Source organism: Eupeodes corollae, chromosome 3, assembly GCF_945859685.1.
Source record: "Eupeodes corollae chromosome 3, idEupCoro1.1, whole genome shotgun sequence".
NCBI classification, from domain to species: domain Eukaryota; kingdom Metazoa; phylum Arthropoda; class Insecta; order Diptera; family Syrphidae; genus Eupeodes; species Eupeodes corollae.
The window spans coordinates 84,370,847-84,388,701 of NC_079149.1; the positions used below are offsets into that span (position 1 = coordinate 84,370,847).

Below are 17,855 nucleotides of genomic sequence, written 5' to 3' on the forward strand. Positions count from 1 at the left end.
TTTGTGTAGAACGACAATCGCCTGGCAATTTTATTGTTTCCCACATTTTAAATTCTGAAAACGTTCAATTTGCACCATAATTGTTTAAATTATTGTGCAACAAGTTAGAAAGATTAATTTTGTACGTATTTAATTTTTGTATAACAAATGATTTGTACATATGAGTTAGAAGAGTTAGGGGAAGTCATTTCTTCGCAATGGTATTAATTGATTGCCAAACGCTATCGTTTTGACGATATCACTTTGGCAATTATCGCCTTGAAGTATGCAGAGGGTTAACAAGCTAAGATAGAATGCGGTTTAAAGCTTCTAAAAGAATGCAATCTTTAAAGATTGAAATTTTGTATGACTTCAATTCAAAGACGGCATTTATTGAATCCTAGATGATAAGAAACAGTTTACACTTTTGGTTTATATTCTGTTCTATCTGAAATTTTTCACCCTTGATTCCTTAGCTTTGTCCAATAATGAACTTTCTTAAGACCTGCTTTGTATAGGGATGTGACATCTGTATACAATTATTTGTGCTATAATACTGACTTGAATTGCACATGCATACTTGCTATTATAAGAAAGCATTGTTCTTACATCTTAAATCCTATATAAATATATTAGTCACACTTCGATAAAAAAATAAAATCCTTTTGTTGACAATTCCTTAAATTATTTAAAGAGCTTTTGGTATAATTTACTCGTATCAATCTCATATAACATTTTAATTCACTAAGTTTTATGGTTTTGTTCTTATAAATATCAATCATATGCATTATCATCGTCCAGTGATTTTCCCTTAGTCTCACGTAAAAATAATAAAACATACAAAAATCCAAATCCAGAAATTGATGCACATATCCACATAACTCCCGCCAGACCAATGATCACCATTAAAACAGGGAATAATTTGAGAACTGTGAATACGAATACACTCATTAGCACCAGGCAGAATGTTGATCCCAATGAACGAATCTATAAGAAAATAAGTTACCAATTTGAATTTAAAATAATGCTTTAAAAATCACTACCTTCGGCGGAAGAACTTCAACCAGAAGCACGAAAGTGACCGCAACAACGCCGATATTTGCCGAAAATATAACAAATGATATTATAACCACCGGTAGCCATGACATGGAAGTCAAGTCGATTGTATGTGCAAAATATGAATACGCTCCAATAGTGGTAAGGCCTAGAAACATTCCGCTGGTAGAGAGAAGCATTAGAATCTTCCTTCCATGACGATCAACTAAAACGGTCGCGCAGTATGAGCCAACTATCTGAACTGCTCCAATTATGATGGTATTCGTATTTGGATCCATCGTGGATTGAGTTTCGGCAAAAATCATCGACGAGTAATTGAGGATCACAAAGACTCCTGACGAACTATTCACAAAAGCAAGGACAACACCACTGCATAAGGCTTTCAAGGATCTCTTTGTCACTAAAAAAAATACAAACATTGAAACATGAAAAATCACACCTTCAAAAAAAAAAAATTCTTACAAAAGTCCTTATATGAAACTTCCTTCTTATCATCTGTGCATTGGACGGACAATTTAAGTTCGTTAAAGTCGGTGTTGAATTTTTGATCATTTATTTTACTGCTTCCTTGATAGTTTTTATAGAATTTCAAAGCCTTCTCGGCGTCATTTACTAACCCTTTGTGAAGCAAATGCTGAGGTGTTTCAGGGAAGTGTATTGCCAGCAAAAGGTACAGAATTGGTAAGATAACTACCACACAAGGAATTACCAAGTAGGGGATGTGTGATGCAATTATATACCCCGAAAGAATGCCCACATTAAGTGAGAAACAGAAAAGTGACCCAAGTCTACCACGGACTCTGAAAATAAAAATAAAATTGTACTCAAATTAGAACAAATAATTCAAAATGAAAAATGAAACTTACTTGGCATCTGCAATTTCGGAAACAAATATTGGAATAAGAACATAGATGCCTCCTCCCGCAAAACCTCCAAATAAGCGGGCCATATAAAGATGCGAGACATCATTAGCAAAGTAAACCATGATCCAGAAACCCTGTAAAATAGCATTGGGTAATTTTAAATATAAAAGTTAAGTAATATTCATTATTGGTAAAAACTGATACATATGTGGGGTTTTAAATAAATGTATATTTTGCTTGATTTTTTGCAAAAGTTCTAAAATAAACTATTAAAAACTCGATCTAGTAACTATCGGTTGATCTTTTGAAATTAATTTTAAAAATATTTTGAACTCTAGCATTTCACCACATCTAATCATATCTGTTCAAATGGTAGACATGTGCATTCAAGAGGACAGAAGCGTCCACGGGTTTTTCTCAAAACCCACCTCTGTCTATCGAGTCCTACTCTCACTTACCCGTGGTAAACATCGGGTGCCAACCCCAGTGAAAAGTTGTTGGGGGCAGCAAACGAGAGAGGGATAGAGGTGTTTCCACTAAGGCACATCTCCTTATCCAGACGGCAGCAGAGGAATTACCGAGATGGAATCAACGGTGGCGTCTACAATTCCAGTAAATTTGAACTACTTAGTGAACACCTTATAGAGCTTCTACGATTTATTCGGAGCCCAGGGCTATAAGGAGTGGTTTAACCGGCTCCCCGTCCTTGGAGTTATACTAAGGATCTAGAGCTCCCGGTTGGGGGTTGCAACATTAGCCTGATATGCACGAACGCCCCCACAGAAGATAAGGATGACAACACCTCTTCGATCGAGACGAAACATATCAGCAGTGTCCTAGCTACGATATTAAAATTGTCCTGGGCGATTTTAATGCCAAGCTAAGAAGGGAAGAAATCTTTGTTGGAATAATCGGGAAGAACAGCCTGCATGACAACACTTCCGACAACGAATTTAGGCTCATAGATTTTGCTGTGGGGTGAAACGTCATGGTAGCCAGTACGCAACTGCCGCAACATCCACAAAGGAACTTGGAGTTCACCAGATCAAACTACCGTCAACCAGATTGACCATATTGCGATTGACGCCAGACACGCTTCCAGCATCATGGATGTCCGAAGTTTCCAAGGATCTAACAAGGACTCGGACCACTTCCTCGTTGTAGCCAAGGTAGCACTCGGGTTTCCAGGCCCAAAGCAAAACAGGGAGATGCTGGGAGAAGGTATAACGTCGACCGGCTACAATCGCCAGAGATCGCCAAATCCTTTTCCGACCGAGTTACAAGTAACCTCTCTCGAAGGTCTCTGCCGCCAACACAATCTATCGAAAACCAGTATCAACATTGCCAAGTTGAAATCAGAGAAGCCACCTCTGATGTCCTGGGTTTCAATAAACCACCAACAAGGAACCTCTGGTTTTATGAGGAATGTTGGCAAGCAAATGCAGCCAACCAACAGGCACGCAAAGCGGCTCGGCAAAAAAGGACGAGAACTGCTCATGAGCTCTATGAGCAGAAGAGGCGAGAGGAACACCGACTTCTCAGAAGTAAAAAGGGAGGGTCGCTATATAAGACCCTTATTTTCCCCGTCCTGCTTTACGGTGCAGAAGCATGGACTATGACAAAAGCGGATGAAAGCACCTTAGGTCGGTTTGAGAGAAAAGTTCTTCTTGTGATCTACGGTCCCGTATGCATGTATGTACGGACAGCGACGTAGACTTAGCCAGAAGTGGAAAAGTCCAACAACAAACGAGCTAGATGTTGAAGTTTGTTGGGTGAGGCCCTTGTTCACAAAGGACTGTAGCGCCACCTTAAGTATTAGACATCTTTACTTGAATAAAAATCAAAAGAAAATAGTTTCAATTAAACCTTTTTCACTGTTTCTTGAAAACTAGAACCATTCATTCAGATATTAAAGCTTTGCAATCCCTATAGAATTCCATATGATGCAATTTACAACACGAAGTCATGTTGTTAATAGATTGAGCCTTTAGGTTATTGTCGAGTTGAAAAATGAAACAAAATTGATGAAAGTTTAGTATTTTTAAATATTTCTTCAGTTGCACATAATGTCAAAACGAGCGTCTTGTTTTCTATGAATATTTTTATCTACACTTTTGTCTTGTCATGTTGTCTATGGTCTTTGATCTTTTGTCTTTTTGTGCAGACTCAAAACTCGTGGCCATTATAAACGCTGATGTGTCCTTCCATTTTTTATTGCGAAAAATTATGTAAAACCAAAACAAAGCACTCGAAAAGTTAGTATGTTAATTGGCTTAAATGCATATGTAACTAACACTTTATGATACTGTAAGTGCCAGGAACATTTTACATTACTGTCCTTGTTTACATATTTTCTAAAAATATTGTGTTATTGCACATTAGATGACCTTGTGGTCTGATTTAATATAAAACCGAACGAAATTATGCCTTTGGAAGAAGTAAAAAACATTGCTGAACCAAGTTCTAATATCTTAGACCTCCAAATTTGAATGTCTATTAAATCGAAGTTCTAACTGAACTCAATCGAGTTCTAATTTATCTATAAACCGACTTCCATAGACTAAAACTCTGTCATGAAATTTATTAAAAATAAGGTCACAGTCACTGATTTAATAAATAATTTTATATCGAGTCTCTTAAGTCGTATATTTATCAATGCTTGCCTACCTAAATAATTTAAAACACTTGCTTAGTCACAACTCTTCTCTAAAATGTATGGTCTTATATTTCTTGTGGAGAAAAACAGACAGAATTAAGTATATATAGTATGTATTTTGAAATGTAATATTAAACGTACGAAAAAATCGGAATCAAATTTTAAAAATATATTTACATTCGTTTAAAGTGATGTTTATTTTCTGGATCTGATAAAGACAACAAGATGAAGCACGAAATATAAGATACGCCACTTATGGAGAAGCAAAATCATTCCAGTAGTTTACATGTCAAAATATAACTTTTCAGGTGTTGTCCATGAGCAATTGTGAGGTTTAACCAGAAACAATAGCTTGATTCCTGATATCAATACATTTTTTATAAAACATGTCGTTTTCTTCTAAATAATATCTTCAACAAATGTTCAAATTTTCGTGGAATGAACTATTTATGAATTAACACTGGTTCACTTTTATTTTTATTTTATTAAAAATTCATGTTTTGAAAATTGCACTTTAATTGAATAAATAAAATAAAAAAGCAATTAATTTTCCCATTCCAGTTTAACAACGTAAATACTTAAAAAAAAAAACAATGTTATGATCAGGCTTGTAAAAGAATGCAATCTTTTGGGAATGCAATCATAATAATCATTTATTGAATTCAACTTAAAGATTGCATTAATTGAATGGAATGACCAATTGTTTGGCCTTAAGAAGATTGCATTCAATTTTTCTCTAATTATTTATCCGCAAACAATTGATTTCGAATCATTTAAAACTTCATGCATTTATTTCAAGTGTTTGTAGTCTTTTGAAGTCTAAATGCAAAGAATCCATGAAGTCTCAAATGATCGCAATTGATTGATTGTAGTGAAATTAATATAGAAAAATGATTGCGTTCTTTAAGGTCAAATAATCGGAAATTAAAAAATTAAGTGAAATTCAATTAATGCAATTCTAATAACTAAAACATTCCATTCCGAAAAGATTGCATTATTTTACAAGCTTGATTATGACATGCGTAAGTTCCATCTTTTTTAAGAGAGAACATTTTCGTAGTTAATAATTTTTGTACAAATTTTGATAACACTATTTGTTGGCACACCAAAGTGACTGAGATAGAGCTAGTAACCCTTATATTCTCCATTTTATAAAATATGAAAATGTCTAATTTAAAAAGCCCTACACAGTTTTTATTCGTTGTGGACATCGTAAGACCTCGAAAAGTTCAATCAAGAATCGTCATTCTAATGGTGTTTTGTTTTTGCTGTTAGATTTTTAATGTGTTTGTTTAAAGTTTTTCAAATTGCAGTAATATGGAGAATGGCTGAATTTGGTTTTTCGAGATCATAAGTATTATTTGCACAAAGTTTAGAAAAATCAAAAATAGCAAAAATGAATTTGTAAAGAATTTAAAACGTTTTCATATAGAAAGACTCCAAAACAAACATTTTGGCAGTTTGTTAATTTTGTAATCTTAGCAAACCTAAATCCTATTTTCCTTAGATGTAATAATTAAAATTGATAGTTGGAATCAACAAGATGATCTGAAATATGTATTACAATGCACAATTACCCCATACTTTATACTATTTTAAAGTGAGTTTTAACCATACGTCTAAATCTTTAGTATGAAATGAAGAAATATTTGCTTAGAGTATTGATTAAATATGGGGTCTTTTAACATTAAAGAGTGAATTCGCACAGCGCTGCAATTTCTCAAATTGGTCATGGAAAATTTTATGCAAAGGATAGTATCTAGTACAGGGTCCGCAAGATCTCCCATGTTTTAAAGGGCAATGATTGCTCGTCGAGTCATTTGTGGTGTAATGGCTGCCACTTCCTGAGTGATTGACTCTTTAAGTGATTCCGAAGATGTTGGGCGATGAGTGTAGACTTGGGCCTTTAAATGTACCCAAAGAAAAAAAATCACGAGGTGATAAATCGGTGGACCTTGGTGGTCAGATAATGTCTTCGCGTAAGGAAAGAAGATGCCCTGGAAACATCTCTCTCAAAATGATTAGTTAACACCGTGAAGTGTGTGCTGTGGCTCCACCTTTTTGGAACCAGACTTCTTTGTGGTTCCTAGTTAACTGATTTAAGCTTGGTTGGAGGAAGGTCTCAATCATGTTACAGTAGCGATCCGTATTAACTGTAACTTTTTTCCCATTTTCTTCGAAAAAATAACCGCTATGAAGTAGTCGTTGATGAATTTCTTGAGGGTTTTCTGTTGCCCATTATCGGAAATTTTATTTATTTACAGTACCCGATAAATGGAAATAGGCCTCGTTAGAGGAAATTAAAACAGCACCAACGAGAATGTTTTAAAGAATGTCTTCACAAACAGCTCTGCGAGTTTAAAAACTCTCTCACTTAATTCTTGTGCGATCATCATTTTGTAGGGATGCATATGAAGATGTGTGTGCAAAATTCGTCTTACACTCCTATCAGACAATCCAAAGGCAGCTGCATGTTTAAGTGCTGAACGCCTCAGAGACTGCTGGATAGACGCACTTACACAGGCCACTTTATCCGTCGTTGTTGCGGTTAAAGGTCGGCTAGACGATTTTCTCCTTAGCGCAGAACCCATTGCTCTAAAGTTTGATAACCAAACTTGAATCGTTTTTCTATCCGGAACAGGATCATGTGCGAAATGCTAGCTGAGTTGTAATCGCTGAACCACCATTACGGATATATTCCTCTACGACAAATGCGCGATGCTCACCGCGCCAGGCCATTATGATTATTAAAACCGGCACGTAGACCTCTATCCATCTAAACCCGATCCCGAAATACCATTTAATCTATAAATAGCTTTAAATATAAACGTCTAAAAATACGGGAGGTTTTTTTTCCGGACTCTGTACAAGCAGTGTTGGTCATTTTACAGGGCATCGTTTTCCATTGTAAACGGTATAAATTTCGCTTTATGATTAAATAAACTTTCAATAGATTTGTGTTAAAAAATGATCGTTAAAAACGAAAACTCTTATTGCAAAAACTCTTTAGAGTAGTGTAAAACTAAGAAACTTTCAACTTAACCTCATTCAATGAGTCCGAGCAGGGCAGTATGCCAGTAAAGAGATTTTGGACACGCTCTAGAAAATAAATCTTCGCGTCGGTTTCAACAAAAAGAAATGTTTGAAATAATTCTTTGTAGGTTTTCGTTTAATGTTACCCTTTAATCCCGAATTATTAGTACTTATTCTCCATTTATTCCTCCAATAACATTTGGTAGATATTTTCTATATATTTACATTTAACATCAGCCGAAAGTTTTCAGTCTTTTAAGGAATTAGTGATTGTTAAACATTTTCATATAAATTATGTGTTTCTAAAATGATTCCAACTTGCTTTTGCTGCATACATAAATCAAGATTAACTCGTTTCGATATATTTATAGTGAAATGTGTGATAGTATTTCGCAATAGTGTATTTTTACTTCCCTTTTGGAATGATTGGTTGGCATGATGTTTACATCATCTCAGTACTCAATTCCCCTAAATGGTTGAATGATAGTTTTTGCAGACGTTTAAGCATAGCCTTTTAAGTCGTATAATAATGATTAGAAAAACTAATCACGTAAACGATCTAGTTTTACTCCGTGACTGAATGAACTCACGTGATCAATAGTTTTTAAATAGGTGGGCATAGAGAGGGGTAGAGGAAAGGGTTATATGCAAAAGTTATTCTTTCAATGTTTTTAAATTTATTACTTTGAAAGGTTTAGAGACAAAAGATCAATTAACATAGCGAATTCCATGATTGATTTTATTTACGAAAAATCTGTTAACTTTAATATTCCGTATACGTTAAAGAGTCTTTTTGTTAGTTATGTAAGGTCAGTTCTAGAATACTTTTTAAAGATTTTTTTTTTTTTAATTTTTTGCAATTATGAGTGCTAAAAACAAAGTGCTTTGATGTGTATGCTTTTATTGACATTGTTAGGCTAATGTTACTAAAAGCATTTATTTTGGTATCTGTTAATTTTTCTAACTTATTTATAAATGATTTTCAAACATTTATGAGATAAGTAAAGTTGAAAATTAATTTTTTAGGTCATTCGAAATTATTTTCGTAAAATTAGTTTTTCTTCAAAACTGGCAGGAAATGCCAGATCGCAGATCTACCTTTGATGGGGATGATTATGTTTTACAACATACTTAAGTAGCAGCAGTAACGAATGTCATAATTTGTTGACATTTCAACCTACCAAGGAAGAACAAAAATGCATTAAGAAATGATAAGCTCATAGAACTTTCGAAAGCACTGATGGAATGGAAAATGAATGACCGTTAAGAGAAAACGACTTTGAATGCCCTTCGCCTTATGGGAAGAATTCCGAGAGACTTCATCGCTAAAGGGGAAGATGTCACCTTTGTTCCAAAGCAAAAGGCGCATAAACCAGATCCGCTTGTGACTGCTACGGAGATATTGTTGCCATCGCTACACAAACAACATTTGCATCAAATGCAACGTAGAACTATCAGGCCTATTCTGCTATTCATGGAGGGGAATTACACTTGAGTTTTCACCAATCATTTGCTATTCGTTCTAAGTTAATCTGTGTATGTCGGTAACGTCGGAAATCCTGTTCGGTATTCTTCTATTCACGTGAAAGCATTCATTCTATAAATTCAGATCCGCATATAAAATGCATCGGATTTTTCATCTGGTTTGTAAATTTTCTTAAGTAAAATGTAAGTAAAAACTAATTTATTGCTTAGTTTAGAATATTTGTTTTATAAATAAAAGAATATTAACATTTTTAGGGCAAGGAAGACACTTTTTAACATTTCTCCAACGCTCTCTGTTTGAGGATTCTCTTATTCCTCTGCTTACAATTGGAATACAAAGCCAATTTTTAAAAATTACACAAATTATTCTGTTTAGGTCGATTGATTAAACTTAATTTTTCCATGAATCAAAACAATTGATCCAACATTTCCAAGATTTGTACATGAACAGCTGTTTATTTGAATGTCGAATTGGTTTGGGATAATGTAGTAATGTAGGCAGAGTAAAAGGGAATCGAATGGGTGAATCGAATATACGATCCACGTGAATAGCAGAATAGGGCTGTATATCAACGTCTTCAACCTCAAACTAGAACTACATATACTATATAGATATATTCTTATTAAAATAAAAAAATGTTTGGACAAAATTCGTTCTTCTGTTAGATATTATATCTTAGATTACAAATGGTCCGCATATGGTCATCCTTATATTTTTAATTATTTATTTAGAAGATATAAAAATAAGATTTGTATTTTACTGATTGTAACTTTGTTGTTAAAAGTAATAATTTAAAGTTTTGAGTGAGGAATGGACTACAAACATAATATGAATCGGAAATCCAATTTCGCTGACCAAATCCATCAACTTTTGACCAATGGACGTTGTAGGGTTCATATAAGCTATAAAGGTAATACCGTTCAGTTGTAAAACAAAGATTTCATAATACAAATCTTTGTTCCACACAATTTAGAATTTGGGCACACTAAGCAATGCTTTAAATTATTTCGAAAAGACATTTTTTGAGAGTAAGAGCAAATGTTCAGGTTCTTAAGAAGAAACTTTGAATGAAAGATAAATAATTTGATGTTCAGTTGCCTTTAAATTTCTGAAACTCGTCTTCAATTCCACCTTATTTTTGACGCACATAAAGGCAATAACACAGTGGATAATGTGTATGCTCAGAAAGAGACAAATTACCTCTGACCTAGCGGAAAAAAGGGTAAGAGTAACCACATCCAGTGGCACCCCTTAAGGTGGAGTTCTCTCACCGCTACTTTGGGTTCTTGTCATGAACGGCATACTCTCTAAATTGAAATCAAGTGGAGTAAGGATAATATCCTACGCTGATGATCTTGCATTACTAGCGACTCGCAAGTTCGTACCCACTATCAGAGAACAAACCGAATACGCCGTCTAGTTTGTAAGCAAACGGACTAGGAACTGTGGGCTGACAGTCAATCCAGCTAAAACGAATAGTACTCGGTGTGATCTTAGATAAAAAACTAAACTGGGGCCTGAACACCAAAGATAGATTCAAACAACATCGATTGCTTTTTACTCCTGCAATAGAATTTTCGGGAAAACCTGAGGACCATATCCTTAAATTATCAGATGGATGTGTTTGGCAATAATTAGACCAAAACTTATCTATAGTAATTTGGTATGGTGGAAAGATTTAGAAAAAAGCACTAACCTAAAAACAATGACAAAAATTCAAAGACTTGCGTGCACTGGCATTACGGGAGCAATGATATCCACTCCAACTGCGGGACTGGAAGTTATACTCAATCTAATTCCCCTATACATCCTTGTTGAAGATTGGCCAAAAGTGCCCTGAGACTTAGTCAAACCAAAGTCTGGATAAACAGTTCCATAGGACATACCCAGATCCTTCATAAAGTTATGGGTCATAGTACTACAACAGACTATAAAATACTCGAACTTGATTTTCATAAACAATTCTAGGCTGCCATCCCAAGCAGAGAGAAAGGGATAGATAATATACCATACTGCAGTGAGTCGTAAATAGCTATCTATACTGATGGCTCTAAAATGGACACTGGTGTAGGGGCAGGCTTCTATTCTGAACCTCTCAAGTTAACCGCCTCGCTTAAGCTTCCAAACTACAGTAGCGTCATCCAAGCGGAGGTCCTGGCAGTGACAACAGCTGCTAAAAAGGTATCAATGGTGGCGATACCACGAGCTGATATCACCTTTTACATTGATAGCCAAGCGGAAATAAAAGCGATTATTGTAACTGAGGTACAATCAAAGCTTGTTTCATGCTGCCGCGAAAAGCTTAAGGTTCTTGGGGCACAGCACTACATTAGACTTTGCTGGGTCCTAGGCCACAGTGATATACTAGGCAACGAGAAAGCCGATGAATTAGCAAGCTCAGCTAGTTAGCACCCCTACCTGTTATTTAAAACAGGAAATCTCAAAAAGAATAACTATCAAGGCCGATGAAAGGTGGAACCTTCTTGACACCTGCGGCACTACAAGAAAGATCTGGCCCTGATTTGACAAACAAAGAACGGAAAGAATTATGCAGCTACAAGCGATCACTTCGATCTCTTGTGAGCATAATCACCGGACATAATTTGTAAGGTTATCATATAAAAAAGATGAGAATCAGTTCAGATGATCTATGCAGAGGATGCGGTGACGAGGAGGTGCATAAAGACACTCCGCACTTTCTGTGTCACTGTCCCGGACTCTCACATCAAAGAAATAAACTGCTTGGCAACTATTTTTTCGGGGATTTAGAAGAACTCTCTAGTAAACCAGGTACTAATATTCTGAACTTCGTCAAAGCCTCTAAATGGCTTGACTTACTGAACACATAGGTTTTTCTTATTATCTTGAGTAGCAATACTCACGGGTATCACAATGGATCTGTACTGTATGGTCTAACCTAACCTAAGTTTATGGCTAATTGAAAAACATAATTAACGTTTCATATAAATTCATTTGAATCTCTGGAGAACTGAAGTGAAAAGAGATTTTGCAACAAGTAATTTGTGAGCGCCACACTTAAGTTTATTCCCAACTTATTTGTTTACCTTAATTTGTTTTTACTTAATTTTATGAGAATTTAAGAACCAGACATTTTTCTTTCAACAACTTTTAAGATTTGTTGACTCCTTTAAAATCAAAATATTTTCAAAAGGTTCCCGTAAAACAGTTTATTTTTAGAATTTGTCTTCTAGTACCAGCTCCAATCTATGATAACGCTAGTAATAATAGTCTCCCGAAAAAAAAATTTTTAAAGCGTTTTTCACATTTAAAAAATGCCAAGAGAAACAGAATATATTATTTTTGGAACAAAGCTACGTTTCAACACAATTTCTAACATTTCAGCATAAAATACACCAAAAACCCTCTAAATATTGTTATTTAGCTCTTAAATATGTCATAATTAGAAAACTATAGGAATATTGGAATGCTTTCATATGCAGGGATGTGTCCAAATTAAATGGTTAGACAATACCTTGTTTTACAAAAGTGTTGTAAAATGATCTGATAACTAAAGTTGTCATTTTAGCCCTTGAAATATATAAATGTAAGGTTAAGAATCACATCATGTTATTTTAAATTTGTCAGCCTCCATTAGAGGATATTAAAGCGGTTTTAAAAACTCGCCTTTATGTTGAGTGCATGGCCCCCCCTGATTAAAAGTCTGGATCCGCTATTGCTAGGACAGTTAAGTACTTTTTCTTTGTTCGTATATATGCTAAAGTTGCACCGATATATCCCCATCATCAATTATGTCACAAAGCTTGATGTGATAAGCTTTATTTAAAAAAACTGGGATTTTTTTAAATACCTAATAATACGTAATGTACTTAAAAGAAACAAATTGACAATGCGTTGACTTAAGGCATCTTGTTAATCAAGTAAGCTATTTTTGTACTGTACAAAACAAATCACAAAGCAAATGTATAATAATCATAACTTGTAATTATGTTTTTCAAAGTTTAATCAGTTTCGAAATGCAACAAATATTCAGTGTAACGTTAAATACACCTGGAAAATATTTAATTTAATTTACTGACGGCCAAAACTTCAAAAAAAATGTAAATTTTATTAATCCCTTAAATCATTAATCTTCTTTGAGAAACTAATTTACTAAGCAAAACAAAAAACTCCATCACAAAGAAGGTAGGTTAGTGAGATACCATAATTCCCCAAAAATGCAAATTGTCTGAATGAAAGTAATGTGAATTTTAATATACCGTTTATACTTAACACGACATCCAAACAAAATAAAAATGTAGGTTACCACAAAAATAACTTAAAAATCGAGCCCCTAACGACACCTTAAATAAATTTTCGAGGAATTCTGACTCAAGTTCTTATTAAATCTTCATCATTTTCATTGTCCCTTTGTGTTGTTAAATAAAATTGATGAAGGTTCATAAGATACCAACCAACAACAGTGCTAAAAAATAAGAGATAACTCGGCCATAAGTCAATTGGTTCCTTTTGTCTAAATTTACTTCCTGAAGACCAACGAAACTCTTTCTTTTCTTCGTTTTTGCCATGTAATATAATATAATCTCCTACTCGGAGGGAATAACACAAAAAGATGTTATTTTTTGATGACTAATATACAACTGAATTCTTCACCCAGATCTGAGGGAATAACAGACAACCATACTCAATATGAGTAACATAAATGATTAAAAATATATAAAGAGCAATAAAACCATCAAATTAATTACTCGCCCAGACCAGACCCATAAACCTCAATGCCTAACCTTCTAACTCAACCTTCTATTGAACTGCCTATAGAGCATAGAGATAGAGTAGAGACAAGGCCCCACTCTCAACTCGACTCCATTCTCTCAGTCACATAATATTTTTAAAAATAGCTTAGATACAAAATACATGCATGCAATAAATCTAAGTCTAAAAATAAGTTCTTACTATGTGTGGCAAGGCTACAAGGTATATACATAGCTTGCGGCCAATGCTATCCAGCAGGATGCCGAAAATTACATTCCCAGCCAATCCTCCAATACCGGTTAGGCCTCCAATCCACGAAGCCTCCTCTACGGAGATTCTAAACTCCAACGGCGAGTCATCAGACTGCAATTTGAAAAGCATCGGTGAGACCCATGCGTATGCGATGCCATGGCTCAATGTGATCAAATTAACTGCAATTCAATATTTTATAATTTTACAATGACATCTTACAACATAACAACAATTTTATATTTTGTTTTGTTTTTCTTAAACAATATTATTTTACCTATAAGGGTTGAGGCCAATTGGTGGTGATAGTTTTTACAAAAAACACTTCCCGGATTGTTGAAAAAGTTTCCCAACAACATTTTAGATTATTTATTTATTTATTATTATTTTTTTAAATATAAATCACAGACAACAAAAATATTTTTGTTTTTTTTTGTTATTTTTAAATGCACTAAACAATATCACAATTTCGTTTTGTTATGTTTTGTTTTTGAAAATGAATTTAGCTTCGCATCATTTCGAACTGCAGACTGAAATTAAGATACAATATATTTTTGTATCTATAAGATGCAAATTACTTTTTTAAATCACACATTTTTTATTTTTTTTTATAATAAATATATTTTATTTTTTTTTTTTGAAAATTTTCTTTTTTTATATTGTTTGCCGTTTGTTAATACTTTTTGTTGATGATGTTTTCTTATGTATTTTTGACCGAAAATATGTACCCTTTCATATTATCTTTTATTTTTTGTTAAATTAAATTGAGGTGGGACATAAAAATCGCTTTTTGAATTAAAAAAGATCTAAATTTTGTTCATAATTCTAAGCACTTAAGCCCGTTAAGGTATTTGGTAACAAAGTTCATAATACCAATGTTTTTGTGAAATTATTTGTTTATAATAAAAAAGAGAAAAATGCGAGCAAAATTATTTTGGTGGGAGAATTTTGTTAATTTTTTGTCAATTTAAAAAAAAAAATAAAACAATTTTATAAAAACAAAATTAAAATGATTAAACTTTCACCTGCGTGCACGGTTTTTATTTTATTATAAATGTATTCTGGGCGAAGATGTAACGTAATCTGTGTCAGGCAGTATCCCCAACAGCACTTGCTACTACTGACCACAACAAGCGAGCAATACAAATATAAGATACAAAATAAAGCCAAATCTTTCCGTCGCGTCCGCCCGCAGCGCAGGTGTAATACTGCACTCTTAACGTTGTTTTGTTTGTTTTTGTTGTTTTTGAATCAGGCCTAGCTTATAGAGTCGTTGTCGAAGTCGAAGTCGAAGAATGCTGATTCATTTGTTGTTTAATACACAAAAATGATACAAAACAAAAATCGCACTTTTTAAAGTTTTAAGTTTTAAGTTGTCCGGAGACCACGACACTATGCAGATTAGATGATGATGATCTTGGTTTAAGGAACGGTTGGCTGGCAAACTGAGAAACTCACAGAGCGACCCAACTTCATGTTAAGTTAAACGAGTTTTTTTGCTTGATGCATATTTTTCCCTTTTTTTTATTTTTTCCTTTTTAATCAATAAAAACTTGAATTTGATTAAACAAACTAGGTTTTAATACTGATTAAAAATGTATGCAATATAGCGACGAACCGAAAAATACAAAATACATGTTGCACTTGATCAGCGAAAAATAAATATATTTACCTTGTTTAGTTGCTGGCTGAGAGCCACTTTGAACAGGGTTGGATTAAGGAGTGTTTATGCAAACAGGCGATTAAATATCGATATACAAAATTTATGCAAGACACATTAAGATTTCAAAAAAAAATTATTATTTTAAGGAATAGTTCAGATTGTAATTAAAGTCTTAGCTAAAGAGCGAGAATTAAATTTTGTTTTAGCACGACTACCGCTGCTTTTAAAATTGTTGGCATGGAATCAATTTTAGAATTCATCCATTCATGGTCTAAAAAAAACATGGGAAAGTATTAAAAGTTTAAACTTCCCCCAAAGTGATTGTACAAAATTAAGAAAGAAAAATCGGAAGTTGATCCTTCAAGATTGGTCCTGATGAAGAGGTGGTTTTAGTTGGTTAAGAGTCCCACACTTCCAAAAATCCTCGGATCGGTTATTTTATAGATATTTATTGAGAATTTTGAAGTAAATATTAGAAATGGAGTCCCAAATGTCAAAAATAAAATTGCATAATAAGAAGTGTGTTAAATACATACACATTGAAAACAATTTTTGAAAACCGACGTGATAACTAAGATTTTTCTCAGAATCTTAACAATCCTCAATTATCTTGTTTTGTTTAAAAAAAAGTATACATTTATTGGCATTATACAAGAAATAAACAAATAACTGAAGAGTACTATTATTGTTGATAATTAATAATAATTTTTGTTCAAAACATTAGACGTTTGCTTTGAACTTCTATGGGTTGTATGTATGATACACATTCAGTTCGACATTATTCAAAAAGTTTTAAGTTATATATCGAAAACAACTGACAATTTTAATTGCTAAAGGCATTTTTATCTAAAGGGTGATTTTTTTGAGGTTAGGATTTTCATGCATTAGTATTTGACAGATCACGCGGGATTTCAGACATGGTGTCAAAGAAAAAGATGCTCAGTATGCTTTGACATTTCATCACGAATAGACTTACTAACGAGCAACGCTTGCAAATCATTGAATTTTATTACCAAAATCAGTGTTCGGTTCGAAATGTGTTTCGCGCTTTACGTCCGATTTATAGTCTACATAATCGAGACTCATTTCTGGTTGAATGGCTACGTAAATAAGCAAAACTGCCGAAGAGCAACTTGGAGTGAAGAGCAACCAGAAGCCGTTCAAGAACTGCCCATGCATCCCAAAAAATGCACTGTTTGGTGTGGTTTGTACGCTGGTGGAATCATTGGACCGTATTTTTTAAAAGATGCTGTTGGACGCAACGTTACGGTGAATGGCGATCGCTATCGTTCAATGCTAACAAACTTTTTGTTGCCAAAAATGGAAGAACTGAACTTGGTTGACATGTGGTTTCAACAAGATGGCGCTACATGCTACACAGCTCGCGATTCTATGGCCATTTTGAGGGAAAACTTCGGAGAACAATTCATCTCAAGGAATGGACCGGTAAGTTGGCCACCAAGATCATGCGATTTGACGCCTTTAGACTATTTTTTGTGGGGCTACGTCAAGTCTAAAGTCTACAGAAATAAGCCAGCAACTATTCCAGCTTTGGAAGACAACATTTCCGAAGAAATTCGGGCTATTCCGGCCGAAATGCTCGAAAAAGTTACCCAAAATTGGACTTTCCGAATGGACCACCTAAGACGCAGCCGCAGTCAACATTTAAATGAAATTATCTTCAAAAAGTAAATGTCATGGACCAATCTAACGTTTCAAATAAAGAATCGATGAGATTTTGCAAATTTTATGCGTTTTTTTTTTAAGTTCTCAAGCTCTTAAAAAATCACCGTTTATTTACTATAATCTTAACAGATGATTTATCTAGTTTTAAACGATTTCAACATCTCTTAACTATTTGCTAAAGTTAAAATCACGGTATCTTAAATTTAACTTTTAGGTAGTTGCTTAGTTTTCTCTCAAACTGTCACTTTTCAGACGACATGTTTTAGTAAAACGCAATTAGCACTTTACTAAAACAATGTTGGTGTTCTTTAGTAAATTGTTAAATATTTAGGAAATTGCTATATTGTTTAACCCTTAACAATAGGTTATTTAAAACTATGCGAATTTATAATTACACGGCCTTTACTTCATTTTCTTTATAAAATTAATTTTTGATCAAAATAAATCGACAAG

The 17,855-nt window shown here is 33.9% G+C and overlaps 1 protein-coding gene across 2 annotated transcripts; it reads right to left on the reverse strand.

Moving 5' to 3' along the window:
• Positions 1-658: 658 nt before the first annotated feature.
• Positions 659-15,653, reverse strand: LOC129951442 (facilitated trehalose transporter Tret1-like). 2 transcript variants are annotated; one of them, XM_056063584.1, is made up of 7 exons: positions 15,079-15,653; positions 14,331-14,583; positions 14,006-14,235; positions 1,902-2,032; positions 1,498-1,835; positions 1,023-1,435; positions 659-966 (listed from the first exon to the last, which is right to left on the reverse strand). In XM_056063584.1, the coding sequence occupies exons 2-7, from the start codon at positions 14,410-14,412 to the stop codon at positions 754-756; spliced, it is 1,407 nt and encodes a 468-aa protein (XP_055919559.1). In that variant the 5' UTR covers positions 14,413-14,583; positions 15,079-15,653; the 3' UTR covers positions 659-753. The 2 variants fall into 2 exon arrangements, with proteins under 2 accessions (XP_055919559.1, XP_055919558.1); XM_056063583.1 differs by having other exon boundaries at positions 14,331-14,885.
• Positions 15,654-17,855: the final 2,202 nt, after the last annotated feature.